At 42.0% G+C, this 16,930-nt stretch overlaps 6 protein-coding genes across 6 annotated transcripts; 4 read left to right on the forward strand and 2 right to left on the reverse strand.

Annotated features, from left to right (window-relative positions):
• Positions 1 to 1,451: 1,451 nt before the first annotated feature.
• AWJ20_1221 (uncharacterized protein) lies at positions 1,452 to 1,745 on the forward strand (the record flags this gene model as incomplete). Its single annotated transcript, XM_018878081.1, has 1 exon — positions 1,452 to 1,745. One exon carries the CDS (start codon positions 1,452 to 1,454, stop codon positions 1,743 to 1,745), a length of 294 nt encoding a protein of 97 aa, XP_018735420.1.
• A 2,872-nt stretch (positions 1,746 to 4,617) lies between these two features.
• Positions 4,618 to 6,684, forward strand: VPS52 (Vps52p; the record flags this gene model as incomplete). The annotated part of the gene is made up of 1 exon (XM_018878082.1): positions 4,618 to 6,684. The coding sequence occupies one exon, from the start codon at positions 4,618 to 4,620 to the stop codon at positions 6,682 to 6,684; it is 2,067 nt and encodes a 688-aa protein (XP_018735421.1).
• Positions 6,685 to 7,221: 537 nt separating this feature from the next.
• On the forward strand, positions 7,222 to 8,112 carry AWJ20_1223 (uncharacterized protein; the record flags this gene model as incomplete). The annotated part of the gene is made up of 1 exon (XM_018878083.1): positions 7,222 to 8,112. One exon carries the CDS (start codon positions 7,222 to 7,224, stop codon positions 8,110 to 8,112), a length of 891 nt encoding a protein of 296 aa, XP_018735422.1.
• A 74-nt stretch (positions 8,113 to 8,186) lies between these two features.
• AWJ20_1224 (Cell division control protein 14) lies at positions 8,187 to 8,483 on the reverse strand (the record flags this gene model as incomplete). The annotated part of the gene is made up of 1 exon (XM_018878084.1): positions 8,187 to 8,483. One exon carries the CDS (start codon positions 8,481 to 8,483, stop codon positions 8,187 to 8,189), a length of 297 nt encoding a protein of 98 aa, XP_018735423.1.
• Positions 8,484 to 9,497: 1,014 nt separating this feature from the next.
• Positions 9,498 to 11,486, forward strand: GEM1 (ERMES complex Ca(2+)-binding regulatory GTPase GEM1; the record flags this gene model as incomplete). Its single annotated transcript, XM_018878085.1, has 1 exon — positions 9,498 to 11,486. The coding sequence occupies one exon, from the start codon at positions 9,498 to 9,500 to the stop codon at positions 11,484 to 11,486; it is 1,989 nt and encodes a 662-aa protein (XP_018735424.1).
• Positions 11,487 to 11,748: 262 nt separating this feature from the next.
• On the reverse strand, positions 11,749 to 15,816 carry ZDS1 (Zds1p; the record flags this gene model as incomplete). Its single annotated transcript, XM_018878086.1, has 1 exon — positions 11,749 to 15,816. The coding sequence occupies one exon, from the start codon at positions 15,814 to 15,816 to the stop codon at positions 11,749 to 11,751; it is 4,068 nt and encodes a 1,355-aa protein (XP_018735425.1).
• Between the last annotated feature and the right edge of the window lie 1,114 nt (positions 15,817 to 16,930).

A 16,930-nucleotide genomic window follows, 5' to 3' on the forward strand; every position in this document is an offset into this window, starting at 1 on the left:
ACTAGTCAATCTCAACCAAAAATGATTAGATAAGATAAAACCATGTCGATCATGGCGATTAGACGTTGTGACTAGTAGCTGCTGCGAGGATATAAATTGATTTTACTGGATGTATGGTACCAACAAATATTCGAGCTTCTGAGGTTTCACAGGAAACTGAGGTAATTATAGTTTATAGAAGTGACCAATGAATTGTGATTACGAACGACTCTAGCTTTCGAGGGTTAGGTTCTTCACCAACCAGTACGGTTTTTATACAGTTTAAAAATCATTAACTTTGGCATTCCGAGTTTTATAGTCAGCTGGTATCTCCTTCCCGAGGACGAATTCCGAATTCTACCAAATCGCCAAAATTTCCTGATGTTAAAAACGAATTACAACTCTTGTCAGATCTGTTGGTCGGTCTACCGAAATGCCGAGATCTCACTATCGTGCTAAAATTACCCTAATACACCTCATCACGTTAGATGCAAAGATAAGATGCGGAACATACTTCGTTGGGTCGAGAGGCCGGAGTGATAAACCCATCTCGCATCCATTGGAAATAATTAACCTTTGTAGTTGACAAAGGACGAGAAGAATTGTAAGAACTCTTGGTGAATTCAACATTTGAATTTAGCTTGACAGAATAGATTTTTCTGTCTTTCTTGTTAAAACCAGCTGGCCAAAACCCTTTTGGAACATTTTGATTAGTGGCTAAGGAGAAAGACAGTTAGATAGACTGGTCGCTATCTCTCTCGGACCGAGAGTAGAATTCTCAAGCACTATGAGTATTCCGCGATGCAAATTTGCAGTGTCGGTGACAATTAAAGAGCTTACAAATCTTCCTCATACTATTGGTAATGTGTTTGTGAAGTGGTATCTCAAGGACTCACCTAAGCCCGATTCACGGGGCCGTACAAGCCGAGTCAACATTGTAGACCACAAAGTGGTCTGGAATTACGATGCCGAATCGTCAATCCGAATTGGAACCGACAGACACAATATGCTAAGACCATCACATATAATTTTTGACGTTGTTTGGGAACAGGACTCTAGCAGTCGTATCTCCATTGGTAAAGTGGAGCTTAACATGGCAGAGTACGTGCGACGTGACCACAAGCCATATACGTATCTTCTCAAGGACAGTAAGGTCAACTGTGTGCTAACAGTAAGTATTTAAAGGTGTAGGGTTTTCCTAAGATTAGGACTTGAACCCAGAATTCTCTGCTTTGCTGTTCTGAAGATGGTACGGTCAGAGAGTGAACAGACAGTACAGTTATGATGAAAGCAGTCTCAGTAATTTCCATTGACTCAAGCGATTCAATGGGGGTAAAACCGATTCCAAGATAATTGAGATCGAGTCTAACTTGTGATAGGTAGCTGTATCTCTTAAGCAGGTCAAGGGACCCACCGACTATGAGGTGCCAAAGTTCACGGCTCCACAGATCCGCAGTGACCTGGCTGGCTTTATGGACGAAAAGCGAAAGAAAGAGTCTGCGAATGAAGGTCTAGTATGGCGATTGCATAGTACATTCCAGGTGGAGTGGGACCCTCGACCATGGTATTTGGGTCCACGTGCCGCCGTGGAAGATATTTTCTCCGGTGGAGACGGGTTTGGAAAAGGATATTGGGAACGGTATCACGAGCACGAGAGGCAATTGGAAGAAGAACAGAGAAACAGATCTCACAATAACCATCACAGAACTCTTAAGGAACCAGAGGCTAGAGAAAATTTCCAGACCTGGCTGCTTGACATGAGTTGACGACCTGGCTCCTGACGGTTTCTCGTTTTATTGTTTATTTATTTTTCCTTTTATTATATTGCTATTGTTTTTGTTTTGACGTATATTATATTTTGCTCTTGTATTATTATTTCTAGTCGATTTTATTATTATTATTATTATTATTATAATTGTCTTCCATCTTCTGGCAGATAATTAAATCAGATATGGCTTACCCCAGAAAGACCTGCAATCAACGTCACGTGATAAATTATATTATGTTTTCATGCCGATGTAACAGATATATTTTCGAAATACCTTTTTCCTAATATCTCGTTCCAAGTGTTTTGTAATTGAATTCATTGTCTCAAGACGGGGTTGGACTGATGCCATTCGTAGATCCGAGCCTGCTATTGAGCAAAGATACGGATCTCGAATTGAGAAAAAGGTCGCAAGTATGGGCAGACGTTCGCGACATTTCTGATGTTTCAGCAGTCAAAGCAGCTGCCAATAGAAATGCTGCTAATATTGCAAATGATCATGGTGATCACGAGATTGATGAGGATCTGTTTGCTAATGAGGGTAATGTACGCGACAAGCTATTGGGTATATATAGAGGTTTACGGAAATCTGGCAACTCGAAACAGATATTTGGCAATAGTAAACCTGGTTCGGGACAAGGGTCTGGCAAGGTATTTAAAGTAGTCCAGAATAGTTCTGCCAGTAGAGGCAGTTTAACTCGCCTCACTGGAAAATCCCGTGTCACAAAACTTCAACCTGAGGCCAGGAAAGTTAATGGTCGTGACGATGGCCACGTCAATGACATAGATGTCGAGCCACGATTACATGGTGGAGATATGGTACCATATGAATCCAAGGATCCTGCAATTATTGATGATATTAGAGTCAATAAGGGGTCTGTTAATGGCAACGATACTGAAGTGACCGTCAAGGTCCCTCGGCGGAGGGGACGTCCACGAAAACATCCATTACCAGAAACTGATGGAGAATTGCCGACTGCTATTAACACGACGGAACAAGTTCGAAGTTCGGAGGAAAACTTGACAACAAGGAAGAGAAAGATTTTGGACTCAGAAGTGGATGACGATGATAGGAAAGAACAAGAAATCCATGCAGATGAGAGTGGTCCTCATGGTAATGCCAAGAGACAGGCCAAGACAAATAAAATTAGTTCGGCGTCTCATCATATCAAGTCTACTGTTTCGAAAAACATGTCAAAGTTCTTACTACCAACTCCAAGTCATTCTAGCAGCTCAGAAGAACCCAGTTTGTCTGGCCAAAGCTCTGAAGACATGTCAAACCGCACGAATATTGGGATGGGCAAGTCCAAATTAATTCGAAAGGTAGCCACACCGCTTCATATTCGCAAGGCAAAGGACAAAAAGATCCTTCAAGAGCTTATTCCAGATTTTGATACGGGTATATCTCCTTTTACTGGAAAGTACAATCTTGCTCCTGGACCCTTATCTCCATTGTCCAATGGGAGAGGAAGGGGAAGGCCTAAAAAGCAGCATGATCGGGTAGGAATCTTGCCTTTAACAGTGATACCTTCCGATCCCTTCAACGAACCGATCCAGACAACTTCATCTCGGTATAATCAAGGTGCAGAACAATCATCAGCTGATGTATCAGTACCAGCGATTCCGAGAAAGAGGGGTAGACCACCTTTAAAGAATAAAACAGCCCCATCTAATGGCCAACTGGAGAACGGTATTGCTAAGCCGAAGACTACCACTAGTGAAGTACCAGCCTTAAGAGCTTCGACCCCTGTAGCCACAATGGTAACAAATACTCAACGTGCATTTTCTAGAGTTAATAATGTGGATCCACCTTCTTCTCCAGACTCACTACAATTTATTTCGTCTACGAAGCCTAAAACTGCCCCAATGGATCCTTTGTCTGTTGGAGCGTTGGCATCTGTTGTCAAGAAAAAACGTGGAAGACCTCCAAAATCTCAGGTACAAAGTGACTCTCCTCATAAGTCTGCACTTGAAGGGCTAACTCATTCTATCGCTTCAAGAAATGCCCCAAGTAAACCTTCGGATGTGAAAATTCCCGAAAATGGCACTTTTAAGCGCAAAGCCGGTAGACCACCCGGATCGAAAAACAAGAGATCAGTCGAGAAGAAGTTAACCAGCAAGCAACCGAAGCAGTCAGAAACAACAGCCAAATCTCCTGAAAATGATGTCATTCTCACCCCCACTGCAACATCTACTCCACGTAGCGCTGCTACAAATACAGCTAATCCTTCCCGTATAACAAGTACAGCTAACACCACAGAGCCCTTGAGCGACATGGGATTTAATGATAACGAATTGAACGAAAACTATAATGAAACCTTTGACGACGACGATGACGACGATACTATTGTATTTTCACGAGCTATCTCTAGAGGTAAATCGCGAAAGCCAGCTCTCGCTCTGCCGGATCCACCAATCAGTCTTCACCTCACTCGTCCAACTAATACTCTTGATAGCGATCTTTATTACCAAGATGATGATTTTAACGACTGGCAGCCTGGAAATAACAACTAATTATGTATTTTATAATAACGAGGATATAATCTAGTATAATAATTTCAGCTTTAAATGGGGATCTACGCCTCTGGTTCCATCATTGGCCATCTGGATCCCACTCCAACTGCCAGAGTTAGGAAACGAAAGAGATCTAGAATAATTCGAGAGTAGCGATAGGAAACAATGAGGTCTCAAGCCATCTCCAGCTGCCGGTGACCGACCTGCGACCCGAAGGTGAGGTGCGATCAGTAATAGAATGATATGCGCAATATTGCATTCTGCGGGAACGGATGTAGAACGTACTGGTACAGCATATGGTGTTAAGTAACGCTTGTTACAGTCGATAATTATCGGATACAAGGGCGACAGTGGATGTCATGAGCGTTGTAGGAAATCGGGTGGCCAGCAGGTCGATTTCCAGGCCATCACCTTCTGGCTCTAAGGAGAGCACAGTGGATGTGCTATTGCAATTGAATGATATATTAAGCATAAATCTGGCAGACTTGGTTCCTCAGCTCGACTTGGTTGTCCCTAGTATCAGTGGGACTACCAATGAATCTGCCAGTGAACAAACCAAGAAGGCTGAGGGTGGAAGTAGTACAGAGAAAACTCAAGAAGTAGAAGATATCGACGATAAAGAGAAAGAAAGGTCCGATTCATCTGGTCTGACTGAAACGACTCTACCTATTAACTCATTCAATTCCCTAGAAGAAATCGTTGCCGAGGGTGCAAAACAACAGAGCCAGAAAGAGACAAAACTGGATGCCGAGTCATATCATAAAGAGATTGGGAAGTTCCAATCCCTACACGAGGAATTGGTCACGTCACAAAAAACATTAGATGTTCTGGAGACATCTTTGAAGACTTTCAAATCTAATTTGAATGCTCTATCCGCTGATATGGAACTTTTACAGAATAGGTCATTGGATCACGCACAAAGACTTCAGCTAAGAAAACAAGCCGAGATAAAACTTGCTCCATTAGTAGAGGCACTCATCATTCCTCCATCAATAGTCCTCCAAATTTCGGAAAAAGAGATTTCACCACAATGGAGGGCTGCTTTGAAATATTTAGTACGTCGAAAGAGTGAATTAGAAAGTTTGAAGAGCAGCGGTGAGAAATTTACTGCTATTGAAGGTGCCGAAGCACAACTGACTTTGGTGACTAAAAAAGCAATCGAGCGTATTCGAGATTATTTAGTCAACCACATCAGGTCATTGCGATCACCAGGTGTCAATGCCCAGGCTATCCAAGGTGATTTATTAGCGAATAAGGATTTATATAAATTCCTGTTCAAAGAATACGAGAAGCTGGCTCTGGATCTTCGCCAAGCTTATATTTATACTATGAGGTGGTACTACTCAAGTAACTTCAGCCGTTACGTCAAATCTTTGGAAAAGTTACCTATGTACACGGTTGAACATTCTATTTTACTCGGCTCTGATGAACCGATAAGAAAGGGTCTGTTTTCTGGCGCAACTGCAACCTCAAGCGCATTTTCTTCATTATATGGTGGTGGAGGGTCACCACGGTCCTCATCTGGATCTACCGCAACATTCGCAGGTAGTGCAACAGTCAATTCGGCAAGCAGAGCACCTACTGATTATCTTACTATTGGTGACAGGGCAAATATCATTTTTTCTGACGACCCCTCAGTAATAACATCACATGTTGCAGAACACTCCCATCTAACCACATCCATTGAAACTGGGTTCCGAAGTTTCAATATAACCTTGATTGACAATGCCAGTGTAGAATTCATGTTTGTTTCTGAATTTTTTCAATATCAAAAGGGTGAAACGGCGTCGGCGATATTTAATGCCATTTTTGAACCAACTCTTCATATTGGACACGCTTATACGAAGTTCTTGCTTGACGGGTCTTATGATGCATATGGAATGCTTATTTGTATTCGACTCTGCCGTAAACTAGAACTAGAGTTACAGCATAGAAAAATTCCTGTTGTTCAAGATTATTTCAATCTTCAGCTAATCAACCTATGGCCGCGATTTCAAATTGTCATGGATGCCCATTCCGACAGTTTGCGAAGGGCGTCTACTAAATCATCTGCATTTTCAGCCACAAAATCGAACTCATCCTCCCTTGTTCCTCATCATATTACTCAGCAATTTGCCAGCTTTCTATATGGAATTCTATCACTTTGTGAAGACGACGAGAGTGGAACTGAGCCCGTTGTCAACTCAATTACGCGGCTGCGTAATGATTTTGAATCATTTTTGACAAAGATGAGCGGCACCCTGAACGATTCAACTGCCAAACAAGAGAAATTCCTCTACAACAACTATTTCTTGGTTTCTACTATTATTAGCGTAAGTTTTCATCATATATGCTTATTTAGGTTTTTCGGCACAAGTTGTACTCGGCAAATGTCTTTGCCGCATACTGACGCCGGAGCATTTGGGATAAACAACTGTAAACCTTAATACTAACTGGCGATAGGATCTAGAGGGAAAACTGGCCGAACAGGAAAAAAAGCATTTCAAATTGTTGAACGAGGCATATAAACCATCCTAGTAACATAGACTGTTAGACAATGTCAAGCAAAGCCTCTTAGGCTTCTTATTAGAGTGTTAGAATTAACAAGGTCTCCTCGCGTCAGCTGTGTAGGTTGTGTCGCCAATCATGAAGTCGCAGGCCCGATTCAATCACGTCAGTTAGTTCTGCATGCAACTTTAAAATGAGACCATTTTCGGGTTATGTAAGCTTACACACTTAATGCCGACTGGAATTATTAATCTTACTAAACGTCATGCAAGATTGTGCAGCATATTACACACATCTGGCGCGATGATCACCAACTGGATACCTCAGGGGTAATTCGGCAGCTCTCAGAGCTCGAGTACAAATAGCCGGACATTTTACTAAATTAATTTTTGAATCAATATTTTCCAACAAAAAATTGTTGCAATCACTCTAGGATTCAATTCTCTTAAATTTTTCTTTCTTAACTCACATTGAAAATGGCTAAAACTGTAGCAGTAGCTGGTGTCAATGGACTCTTGGGCAAGCATGTCTTAAATGCTCTTCAAGAACCAGCTTTCAAGTCAAGCTTCAACTTCCCTATTAGGGTCTTATCAAGATCTTCTGGCTCAACTTCAACTTCTGACATTGAGTACCACCAGGCTAGCGACTTGGCCTCGTACGAAAAAGCTCTTAAGGGTGTTGACGTCCTTATTGATCTTAGAGGCGCAGAAGCTTTGGCCAGCAACGATTTGATCCTCGCTGCCAAGGCTGCTGGTGTGACTGCCTATGTCCCATCGGAGTTTGGCGATGAATACGAAAAGGCTGGCAAGTATGCTGTGATTTTCGGACTCAAAGCTAATTCTGTCAAAGTCGCTAAAGAGCAGGGACTCCAGGTAATCAAATTCCGCACATCTTACTTTTTGGATATTGCCTTTGGACCTTTGTTGTTCCTTGATCCCAAGGCTGCTACTTCTGACTACGTTGGTGATGGTTCTACCAACATCACTGTTACTTCGCTAAGAAATATTGGTCAAGCTGTTGCCTCAGTATTGACACATCCCTTTGACAAAATTCCTGAAAATGTTAATGTTGCCGGCTCTCAAACTACCCCAGCCGAAGCCGTTAAACTGTTTGAGAAATATTCCGGCAAGAAGGTGACTGTCAACAAGTCTACAGTCGAGGGACTCATTAAGGTTGCTGATGATGTTATTGCCAGTGGTGAAGTATTCAAGGAGCTCTTGAAATTCTTGTACGTTTTGCGTGTAATTAGTGTTACCAGTGATGCTGCTGACTTCAAAACTAATAATGATAACGAGTTTATCAATCCTGGCGAGAAGTACTTCAAATGGGACAAGGTGGAAGATTTCGCCGCTAAAACTTTTGCTTAATTATAGATAATAAATCAATGTTAATTAGTCAGTCTGAACTCTTCGAAAGCTCAGTTATATAAATATAGATGGTACTACCATTCGAGATTTGTGTCTCCAAATGGTTTACTCATATGGAGTTCTCGAACTAGGCCATTGACATTGCTCAGATATTTACCAAGCATTTCCTGCTTGTCTTCAGTCGTTTTCCTTGGAATAGAGTTAATGATTTTGGCAGCACCTGAGGTTTCAGGAATAAGATAAAAAAATAGAAATTCTAGGATCCGCAGTTTGACATCTTTTGCAGTATCCTTGTGTTTGAATAAATCACAAATAGCTTTCAGCCCGCCGACAGACTCAAGCAACCTAATATTTTCAACTTCATGGACCATTGCTGATACCAGTGTGTTTATAGCTGCGATCTGGATTTCAGATGGTACTCCATGACCTAGGAAATTGATCAAGAGCTTTTTTGGTTAGTAATTCTTAAAACATACTGCGTAGAAGCTGGAACGTACCTTCATAGTTGAGCCCATACTAAACATTTTTCGGCTATGATAGTGTAATAAACATATACCTTGAATGAGATCAAGTGTCGAAACAATCCGCACCTTATTTAAATCCAAATGGGCCCGTTCATAGCCGCCAACCAACCTTTTGAGAGATGTGATCAATCTTCCAGGAATATTGAAGATAAAGTTGTCCTGAAGTTCTAAAAACTGTTGCATTTCAGGTTTGTTGTACACATTTGAGCACATGTTTCTGGATCTAGCGGTTCCTTTGGAGTTAGTCAAAACTCGTTCATTAGATCCGTCTGCTGGATTACAGATTTCCGCAAGGAGTATATCTATTTGTAACAGTCCTTCATCAAGAAGCTCTATATTTGAAGATTCAATTTTCGAAAACGCTTCTAAAATTATATCTTCCATTGTTATCAACTCCAGTAAATCTAGCAATAAAACAGATTCGCGATCCTAACAAAGTCAACTGATAAATGCAGTCTAATATGTAAATTCTGGAGTACTTGTCGTGATAATGTACATGAACCGGCGATGGTGCGATCGGAATGGCAATATGTAAACAAACCAGCAGATTTCAGCCGTATATGATCTGGATCTCAACTGACCCCAGACTAAATATAAATAACGCTATAACATGGTTCTACAAATTAGTTATAGTAGAAGTAAAAAAATAATAAAACAACTTGAATAATATACACTTTTAATTAGTATGGTTTAAATAAGAAAAAATACCATCTTATTAACTTGGACAAGCAGACTAGATCTTATCATTAATCTCATGATGCCTGAAACATACCGTTGCGGTAAGGGCTAATAATTATAGTATATTGAATGCTCATGCACGGTTAGAGTATAGTACTCTCCACATGCACATGGGTATTCGTCATGTCCAAAAGTCAGAATGATAATATTAGAGTAGTGGTCTGTGGAGACGAAGGTGTCGGGAAATCGTCATTGATCACCTCATTGGTGAAAGATACCTTTGTTCCTAATATTCAAAGTGTCTTGCCTCCAGTAACAATTCCAAGGCAGTTTTCATCGCTTGCTGACACTCCGGGCCAGACAATCGTAGTTGACACTTCACCGCTACTCCAAGATAGACCTCAATTGACAAAAGAGATCAGAAGGGCTAATGTAATATGGTTGGTTTATTCCGACCACTACACGTGCGAAAGGATTTCACTCTTTTGGATGCCATTTTTCAGATCACTGGGTGTCAATCTACCAGTTGTGTTGACTGCTAATAAATGTGACCTGAGTCCCAGAGATGAAGCTTCGAGGGCAATCTCCGAAGAAATGATCCCAATTTTGAAAGAATTTAAGGAGGTTGAGTCGTGTATTAGGTGTAGTGCTAGCCTTCACTTCAATGTGAACCAAGCATTTTATTTATGTCAGAGAGCTGTCACTCATCCCCTGGCTCCACTATTTGATTCAAAGGAAGGAAAGCTAAAACCTGCTGCTGTAGCAGCCTTAGAAAGAGTATTTTTTTTGGCTGATAGCGATCAAGATGGTTGCCTAAATGACACTGAACTTAAGGATCTACAAGCCCACTGCTTTCAGAACAAATCTCTCGAAGAGGTAGATATTCTTCAGCTCAAGAATATATTAAGCGAGTTATCGGCTGAAGCACATGTTACAGCTAATACTGGTGACTCGGAAAGCAATGGGTTATCCATTGTTCCAGCAGTGATTCCTGGTAAAGGTATCACTTGTGAAGGGTTTATCTTACTAAACAAAATATTTGCTGAAAAAGGTAGACATGAAACAACATGGGGTATTCTCCGTCGCTTTCATTATACCGACTCTTTATCACTGGAGGATAAGTTTCTTTATCCTAAATTAGATGTTCCCCCGAATGCGAGTGTGGAATTAAGTCCTGATGGCTACCGTTTTCTCGTTGATATGTTTCTCCTGTTCGATAAAGATAACGACGGAGGTCTAAATCAACTAGAATTGAATGCATTATTTAAACCGACACCAGGAATTCCCAAACTTTGGAAAGATACAAATTTCCCCCAATCAACAGTACGGAATGAAGCTGGAAATGTCACACTTCAAGGTTGGCTGGCCCAGTGGAGTATGACTACATATCTTGACTATCGTAGTACAATGGCATATTTAGCACAGCTTGGATTCGACGGTAAACAGGGAACACAAAAAATAACCGACGGAGTGAAAATCACCAAGCCTCGAAAGAAACGCAACCCTGCTAGTAAAGCCTATCGGTCGACAGCGATCACTGATAGAAATGTCTTCAACTGTTTTGTTTTAGGCAGCAGTGGAAGTGGGAAGACCACTCTGTTGAAAGCTTTTTTAAACCGACCATTTTCAGAGGTTTATACACCTACGATACAACCTATTTCTGTAGTAAATAGTGTTGAAATGCCTGGTGGAAAGCAATGCTATCTCATTCTCGAAGAACTTGGCGAACTGGAGCCAGCAGTCCTTGAGAATTCATCTCGACTGGATGAATGTGATGTAATCTGTTTTACATATGACTCGTCCGATCCAGATAGTTTTGCATACCTAGTCAATTTGCACAACACATATCCGCAATTGAATATGTTACCTGCGGTCTACGTAGCTTTGAAAGCTGATTTAGATCGCCAGCAACAACGATGCGAACAACAACCTGATGTGTATACTCGAAATCTGTCGATGGCAGCACCGCTACATGTCTCTGCGCAATGGACTTCTTCATTAAACGAGCTCTTTGTTCAACTAGCTGAAGCTGCTGAATATCCAGGTTCTGCAACTCCACGAGACGGGCCAGAGGAGCATGATACATCAATGCTGCCCACAGCTGCCACAGTCGGTTCGGCACTTGGGGTACTTGCGATAAGCCTTTGGCTCTGGAGGTCGCAGCAACGATAGTCGATATGTATATATAACACTTGCATTTATAATCTAGCACTATAGATATTGCTTTGGGCTTTAGAGCTAAGTTCAGAGCTAGCAGAGGTGGGGAAGCAGATTGAAAGAGAGAGACGAATACATTAAATTTATATAATGGTAAGGGCTATCTATGTTCATGCCTAGAACCCGAGTTTTGGGTACCATAATAAGGATAATGAACTCCTCGTCGATGTCCCACGGACCCCGTATTAGATTGCAGCGGAGATACCTATGATTTTTGTTAGAATGGTGTCAGCTCGGCTGATTCCAGTATCAAAATACTTACATTTTCTTGTAAATAGGCCTGACTTTCGTCTTCTCCATGCCAGAGGTCTTCATTAGCATCGACGGATGACGATGAGGAGGAAGAAGATGTAGATTCACCAGAGGGGGACTTTTTGGGATCCACCTCTGTGGTACTGATATCTTCTTCATAAATAATTTGTTGATGCTTTTGATAAGTTTGATAATGCTGTTGTTGATGCGGTTGTGCTTGATGTTGTTGGTAATGTTGTTGTTGATACATCTGCTGTTGATGCTGGTGCTGGGGTTGGTATTGTTGTTGTTGATGATGATGATCCTGATAATAAACTTGATCATGACCCTGACTCTGAGCCGGATCGTAATCATAATCATATTGTGGTTGGTTACCGTATCCCTCTTCATAACCGCTGTAACCATCATTTCTGTAATTGTCATAATCATAGTCATATCCATCATCTACTATATCTTGCCGATAGCCATCAATGTACTCAACATCTTGGGGTTGATGATTCTGATGGTGCTTCATCTCCTCAAGCTGCTGTAGTTGCAATTGTTGCAATTGCTGCATTTGTTGCATTTGTTGCATCTGTTGCTGATAGCCGTGATTGATCAAGTTGAGATAGGCATACATGAAATTCGATAGTAGCACCTGTTGTACTAACGGCCTTCGTGGATTTGCAAGTTTAAGGTGTGAGAGTCTATAGATAGCCCGCTCAATGTGTAAAGGATAACGGTGATGCATCATAACCATACTCTTATCTGACATCTGATGTGCAGGGATATGATACGGCAAACCACCGTCAAACTGTTTCATCTGCTGCTGTTGCTGCTGTAACTGAAGCTCTAATTCACGCTGTTGGGCTTCAATTTCTTGCTGACTCTTTTCATTGGGTTTGCTGCTATCCCGCTGTTTGCGAGTTTCAGCTTGACGAGCACGAGATCTAGACCGAGATCTATACCTGGATTTCGTCACTCCCTTTTTCTTTTCTGGTGAAAGATGTCCTCTACTTTGCCTTTCTTTCACTTCTTGCGCAACAGTAGGTTTAGAAATGGTCTTCAATAATGAATTTGAACCAGAATTATTGTTGCCTTCGTTGGCACCTGAATCGCTGGGACTGGATTGCTCATCAGAGTCCTTACGTACCTTCATCTTGGAAAAAAAGGATGAAATTCCTTTTCTATCAAATACAGCTGAAGTGGCCGAAACAGGGGATACAGGAGATTGTTCATCAGAAGAACCACGTTCGGCTGCAGTGATAACCTGCTCTGATATCTTTCCAGAGTCACTACCATTAGCATTTCCATTGAAAAGCCACCTCCAACTATTTTTACGTTGTTTCTGTTTTCCTGGGCTTGCCAGTGTAGACGGATTTGTAGCAGCAGTAGTCGAAGGAGACACAGATGGGCTTATTGAGCTATCATCTCCACTGAAGGAGCTATTTGCAATTGGGATAGCTGATAGTACATCTGTCGAGGCTCCAAGCATCGATGGGGTCATCAATTTGGATGATATTTCCGATGGGTTAGGAGGCAGATCCTTATCGGTAACAACTTCATTAGAGCTTAGGTCATCATCGATGTCTTTAGCAACTTCTTCAGCAGGACTAGATTTAGCCGAAGTCCCGGTAGATAATTCAGATTTGTGAATAGTACTAGGGATAATTGTAGGATCTTCACTAGGAGAAGAGCTTGGGATTGCTTCAACACTAAGCTCTCTGCTTCTAGCGATAACCAGGGGTTCGACATGACCAAATTGGCCCTCAGTCTGACGCGAAATAGGTTCTTCAGCAGGTACGTCAGCTTTCTCTTGTAAGTCCACCTTATCATTAGAGAGGGGCACAATTGGCTCGCCCACCGGTACCACAATTTCTGATGCATTATTTTCTTGCCCTGACTCATCTTGTTGTTGGGGTTTGATCGACTGTGACTGCTCTTGCTGTTGTTGAGACTCTTTGTTTGAATCATCTTCGGCCTCCTTCTTCAACGAAGCACCCCTTTGTCTTCCCTTTCGCATAGCCGGTTTGTTGTACCTTGTATGTGCTGCTCTTCTTAACGACGGCGAAGGAGCCGACATAATAGGCTGATCACTATCGTTGGCTAATGGTTCAATTTCCATGGATCCACTTGAAGACTTCCGGTCATGATCAGAATTACTAACAGAGTTATCGTTTGAGCTATCATCCGAGATATAAGCGTTATTGCTGTAATTGCTTCCATAGCCATATGTGTTAGTGCGAGATAAAGATCTAGCCAGCTGGAATGGATCCATGGCTAAACTCTCTAATTCACCGAGAGACTTCAACTGAGCCGATAGGGAGGAAAGAGACGTCATATCTTCTGGAGAACTTAATGAGGCACCACGGCTTTTTCGCTTGTTCTCCAACACGTCGCTACCATCAGTGTATTCAGCTTGATCTGAGATCTCTCTACTCAGACGGGTATTTCTACGGCTCAGCTTTGCGCCCGATGATGGTGAAACCGGCTCATTTTGGGAGTCAGAGTCCGAAGCTTCATTCGAGAGTGATGACGGCGACTGTTGTGGCGAGATTGTGGCGCGAATTTCTGCTACTTTCTGTTGTACAAACGACTTCCACTCTTGAGGGGCTAACTCTGGATGCACATTAGCAGGAACCCATAATAGCTGAGAAGCGTGTTGTGATGATATGATGCTACCAGGGGATATAGGACCATTTTCAGCATTCCCTGAAGATTCTTCATTGGAAAACTCTGTCACGACATGTAATGGTTGTTGTCCAGACGATCTGGTTCGACGTGGAGAACCGGTCGGTGGAGTGGATATACGATAAGCAGATCCACTACTATAACTTCTTCCAACAGGTGATGAGGTAGGACTACTCGATGTTGCAGTCTGACCATCGTCTGACACTTTCGCATTACCGGGGACAGGACTAGGCGTGTTCTGTCGCGAAGAAGCGGATGAGGACGAAGATGATGATGAACCACCGTGATTATTAGCCCCACTAGGAACCACAACTGGTACCGGTGGAGTGCCATTTCCAAGTGACCTTCTGTTCATGTTGGGTGGGTTTGCTTCGTTGTAAAAGGAAGAAAACTGAGGCAAGTCTGGGTCCAGGGTCGGCAAAGCACCTAATGAGAGTCTCTTTAAAGCTTGAACATTGCTCATTTCCTGAGCAACTACAGCAGCAGCCGCTACTGAATCTGCTTGCTCATTTGAATACGTAGACGTGCTACTCATCCTTCTAGGTGTCATTGTGGGAGACGTGGATGTTGAAGATAAACGACGTGTTGATGGTGCCGAATGTCTCTTTGAAGCTTGGGGTCTACTTGATGAGGTATCAGATGCTCTTCTACGTGGGGGTTCAGCTGAGGACGATGCAGATGAATGCTGTGAGATTTGTGATCTGATTGACCCCGTTGAAGGCCGCCTGCTTGAAATAGCCGAAGATGCATCACCCGATGGTCTCCTAGTCATTGAATATGCTGAATCACCCGATATTTGTCTTACGAGAGAAATATCAGACGGTCGTCTTTTCGAAGCTGACATGCTGTCAGATGTGTGACGAGATATGCTAGATTCAGAAGGACGTCTAGACGACAAATATGTGACATTGTCCGATGGTCGTCTAGTCAGGCTCGATTTTGAACTCTCTGTGGATGGACCTATACTTGTCTTGAGAGTGGTGCTTTCGACAGATCGCGTCCTAGACAGTTTAGAATCCGAAGGGTTGACATTTGTACTACTCCTACTACCACTGATACCTCCCAATTTAGCTGATTTAGACTCTGAACTTTCTGAAGATCGTCTATGTGGTCGCTCCTCACCTTCACCAGTAATATTACCCACTTGCAAACCGTTGACCCTTCTTGGCCCCCGGTCTCTATCTCTTTTTGGAACTTCAGGAACCTGCCCTAGATAATTTTCCTTCAAATTTAAATGAGCGAACTTGGAATGAATATTTTTTAGATGCGAATCATCAGTGGTACTATCTTCATCATTTCCCCACAGATTCTTTTCTTCAGGTAGATTTGGGAGCTGCTTTTCGATAATTTCAGAGGCCTCCATGTGTTTTGAACCTGTAGTCATTGTCGAGCAAACGCAGCCCACTGCCCACGGCTTTTGAGACTCAAAAATAAATACTCAATCAGGTACCAGCCCTGTATTGTATAGCAACGAGTGTAGTTCTCTGTCTTGATTCAGATGAGTTTTGAGGAAGATAGGTTCTAGTGATAAGAGATCAAAAAAGAGTGACACTTGAAAATAAGAGTTACCACTACCAAACCAAAAAAAAGAAAACTGACAAACGAAAAATAAGAACCAAATCAAAAGAAAAGTATACAAAAGTAGACCCTAAAACATCCACCCTAGAAGCTGTCTACGTCCAATACAATAATCTTCTAACAAAATGTATATCTATCCTGTTAGACTTCTCATTCGTTAATAACCCCTGGAAACCTTTATGCTGAATCACTTAACCAATAACCTTTCGTGTAGCTATCAGTAATTCTCCAAACTTACGAAGTTCTAACTCTTCAATATACCACACCACTCTTAAAACAAACTGTTCAAACTCACTTTAGCTTGAGTAAGAACGTGAGGTCAGATGATCTCCAAAACACCTTCGAAGTCTTCGAAGTCTGGCGTTCACCGCTATACTTTTGTTGTATTTGGCCTATACTGTTTTAGATTTTAACCTGCTAGCTTCCTAACTCAGGCGGTATGTCGTTTTCTCCCGTTTTGCGCTAAGCTAAAGCTTACTCCTAAATAATCCGTATAGCGTAATCTATGTATTCAGTATTACGGACGGTTCAGACACATAACGCCTCACATATACGCCGCGGCTCAAGACGCCGCATAACCCCTGAGTTCCCCTGAACAGTTTTGTATCAGGGGTCGCTCTGTGCGAAGATGAGGGAGCAATCAAGATATTGAATAATATTCAACGTTCTATAAATATATCACTCTTATCGGACTGCATATCTCGTGACCATTTAAACTTGGAGAAGGTAGTAAAAAGTCTAATAAAGAAAAGTTAAGAAAAGTATGAGATAGTAACAGCAGAATCAGTGGTCGTTTTAAACTCGGAGGCTCAACACATGTACTGGCATCTGTGCAATGATCCTCAATGGACTGGGTTATTGCAATATGGGTGTGTGCTAAGTATATAGCTGTCAATAAA

The sequence above is a fragment of the Sugiyamaella lignohabitans genome, chromosome A (assembly GCF_001640025.1).
Source record: "Sugiyamaella lignohabitans strain CBS 10342 chromosome A, complete sequence".
Taxonomy (NCBI): domain Eukaryota; kingdom Fungi; phylum Ascomycota; class Dipodascomycetes; order Dipodascales; family Trichomonascaceae; genus Sugiyamaella; species Sugiyamaella lignohabitans.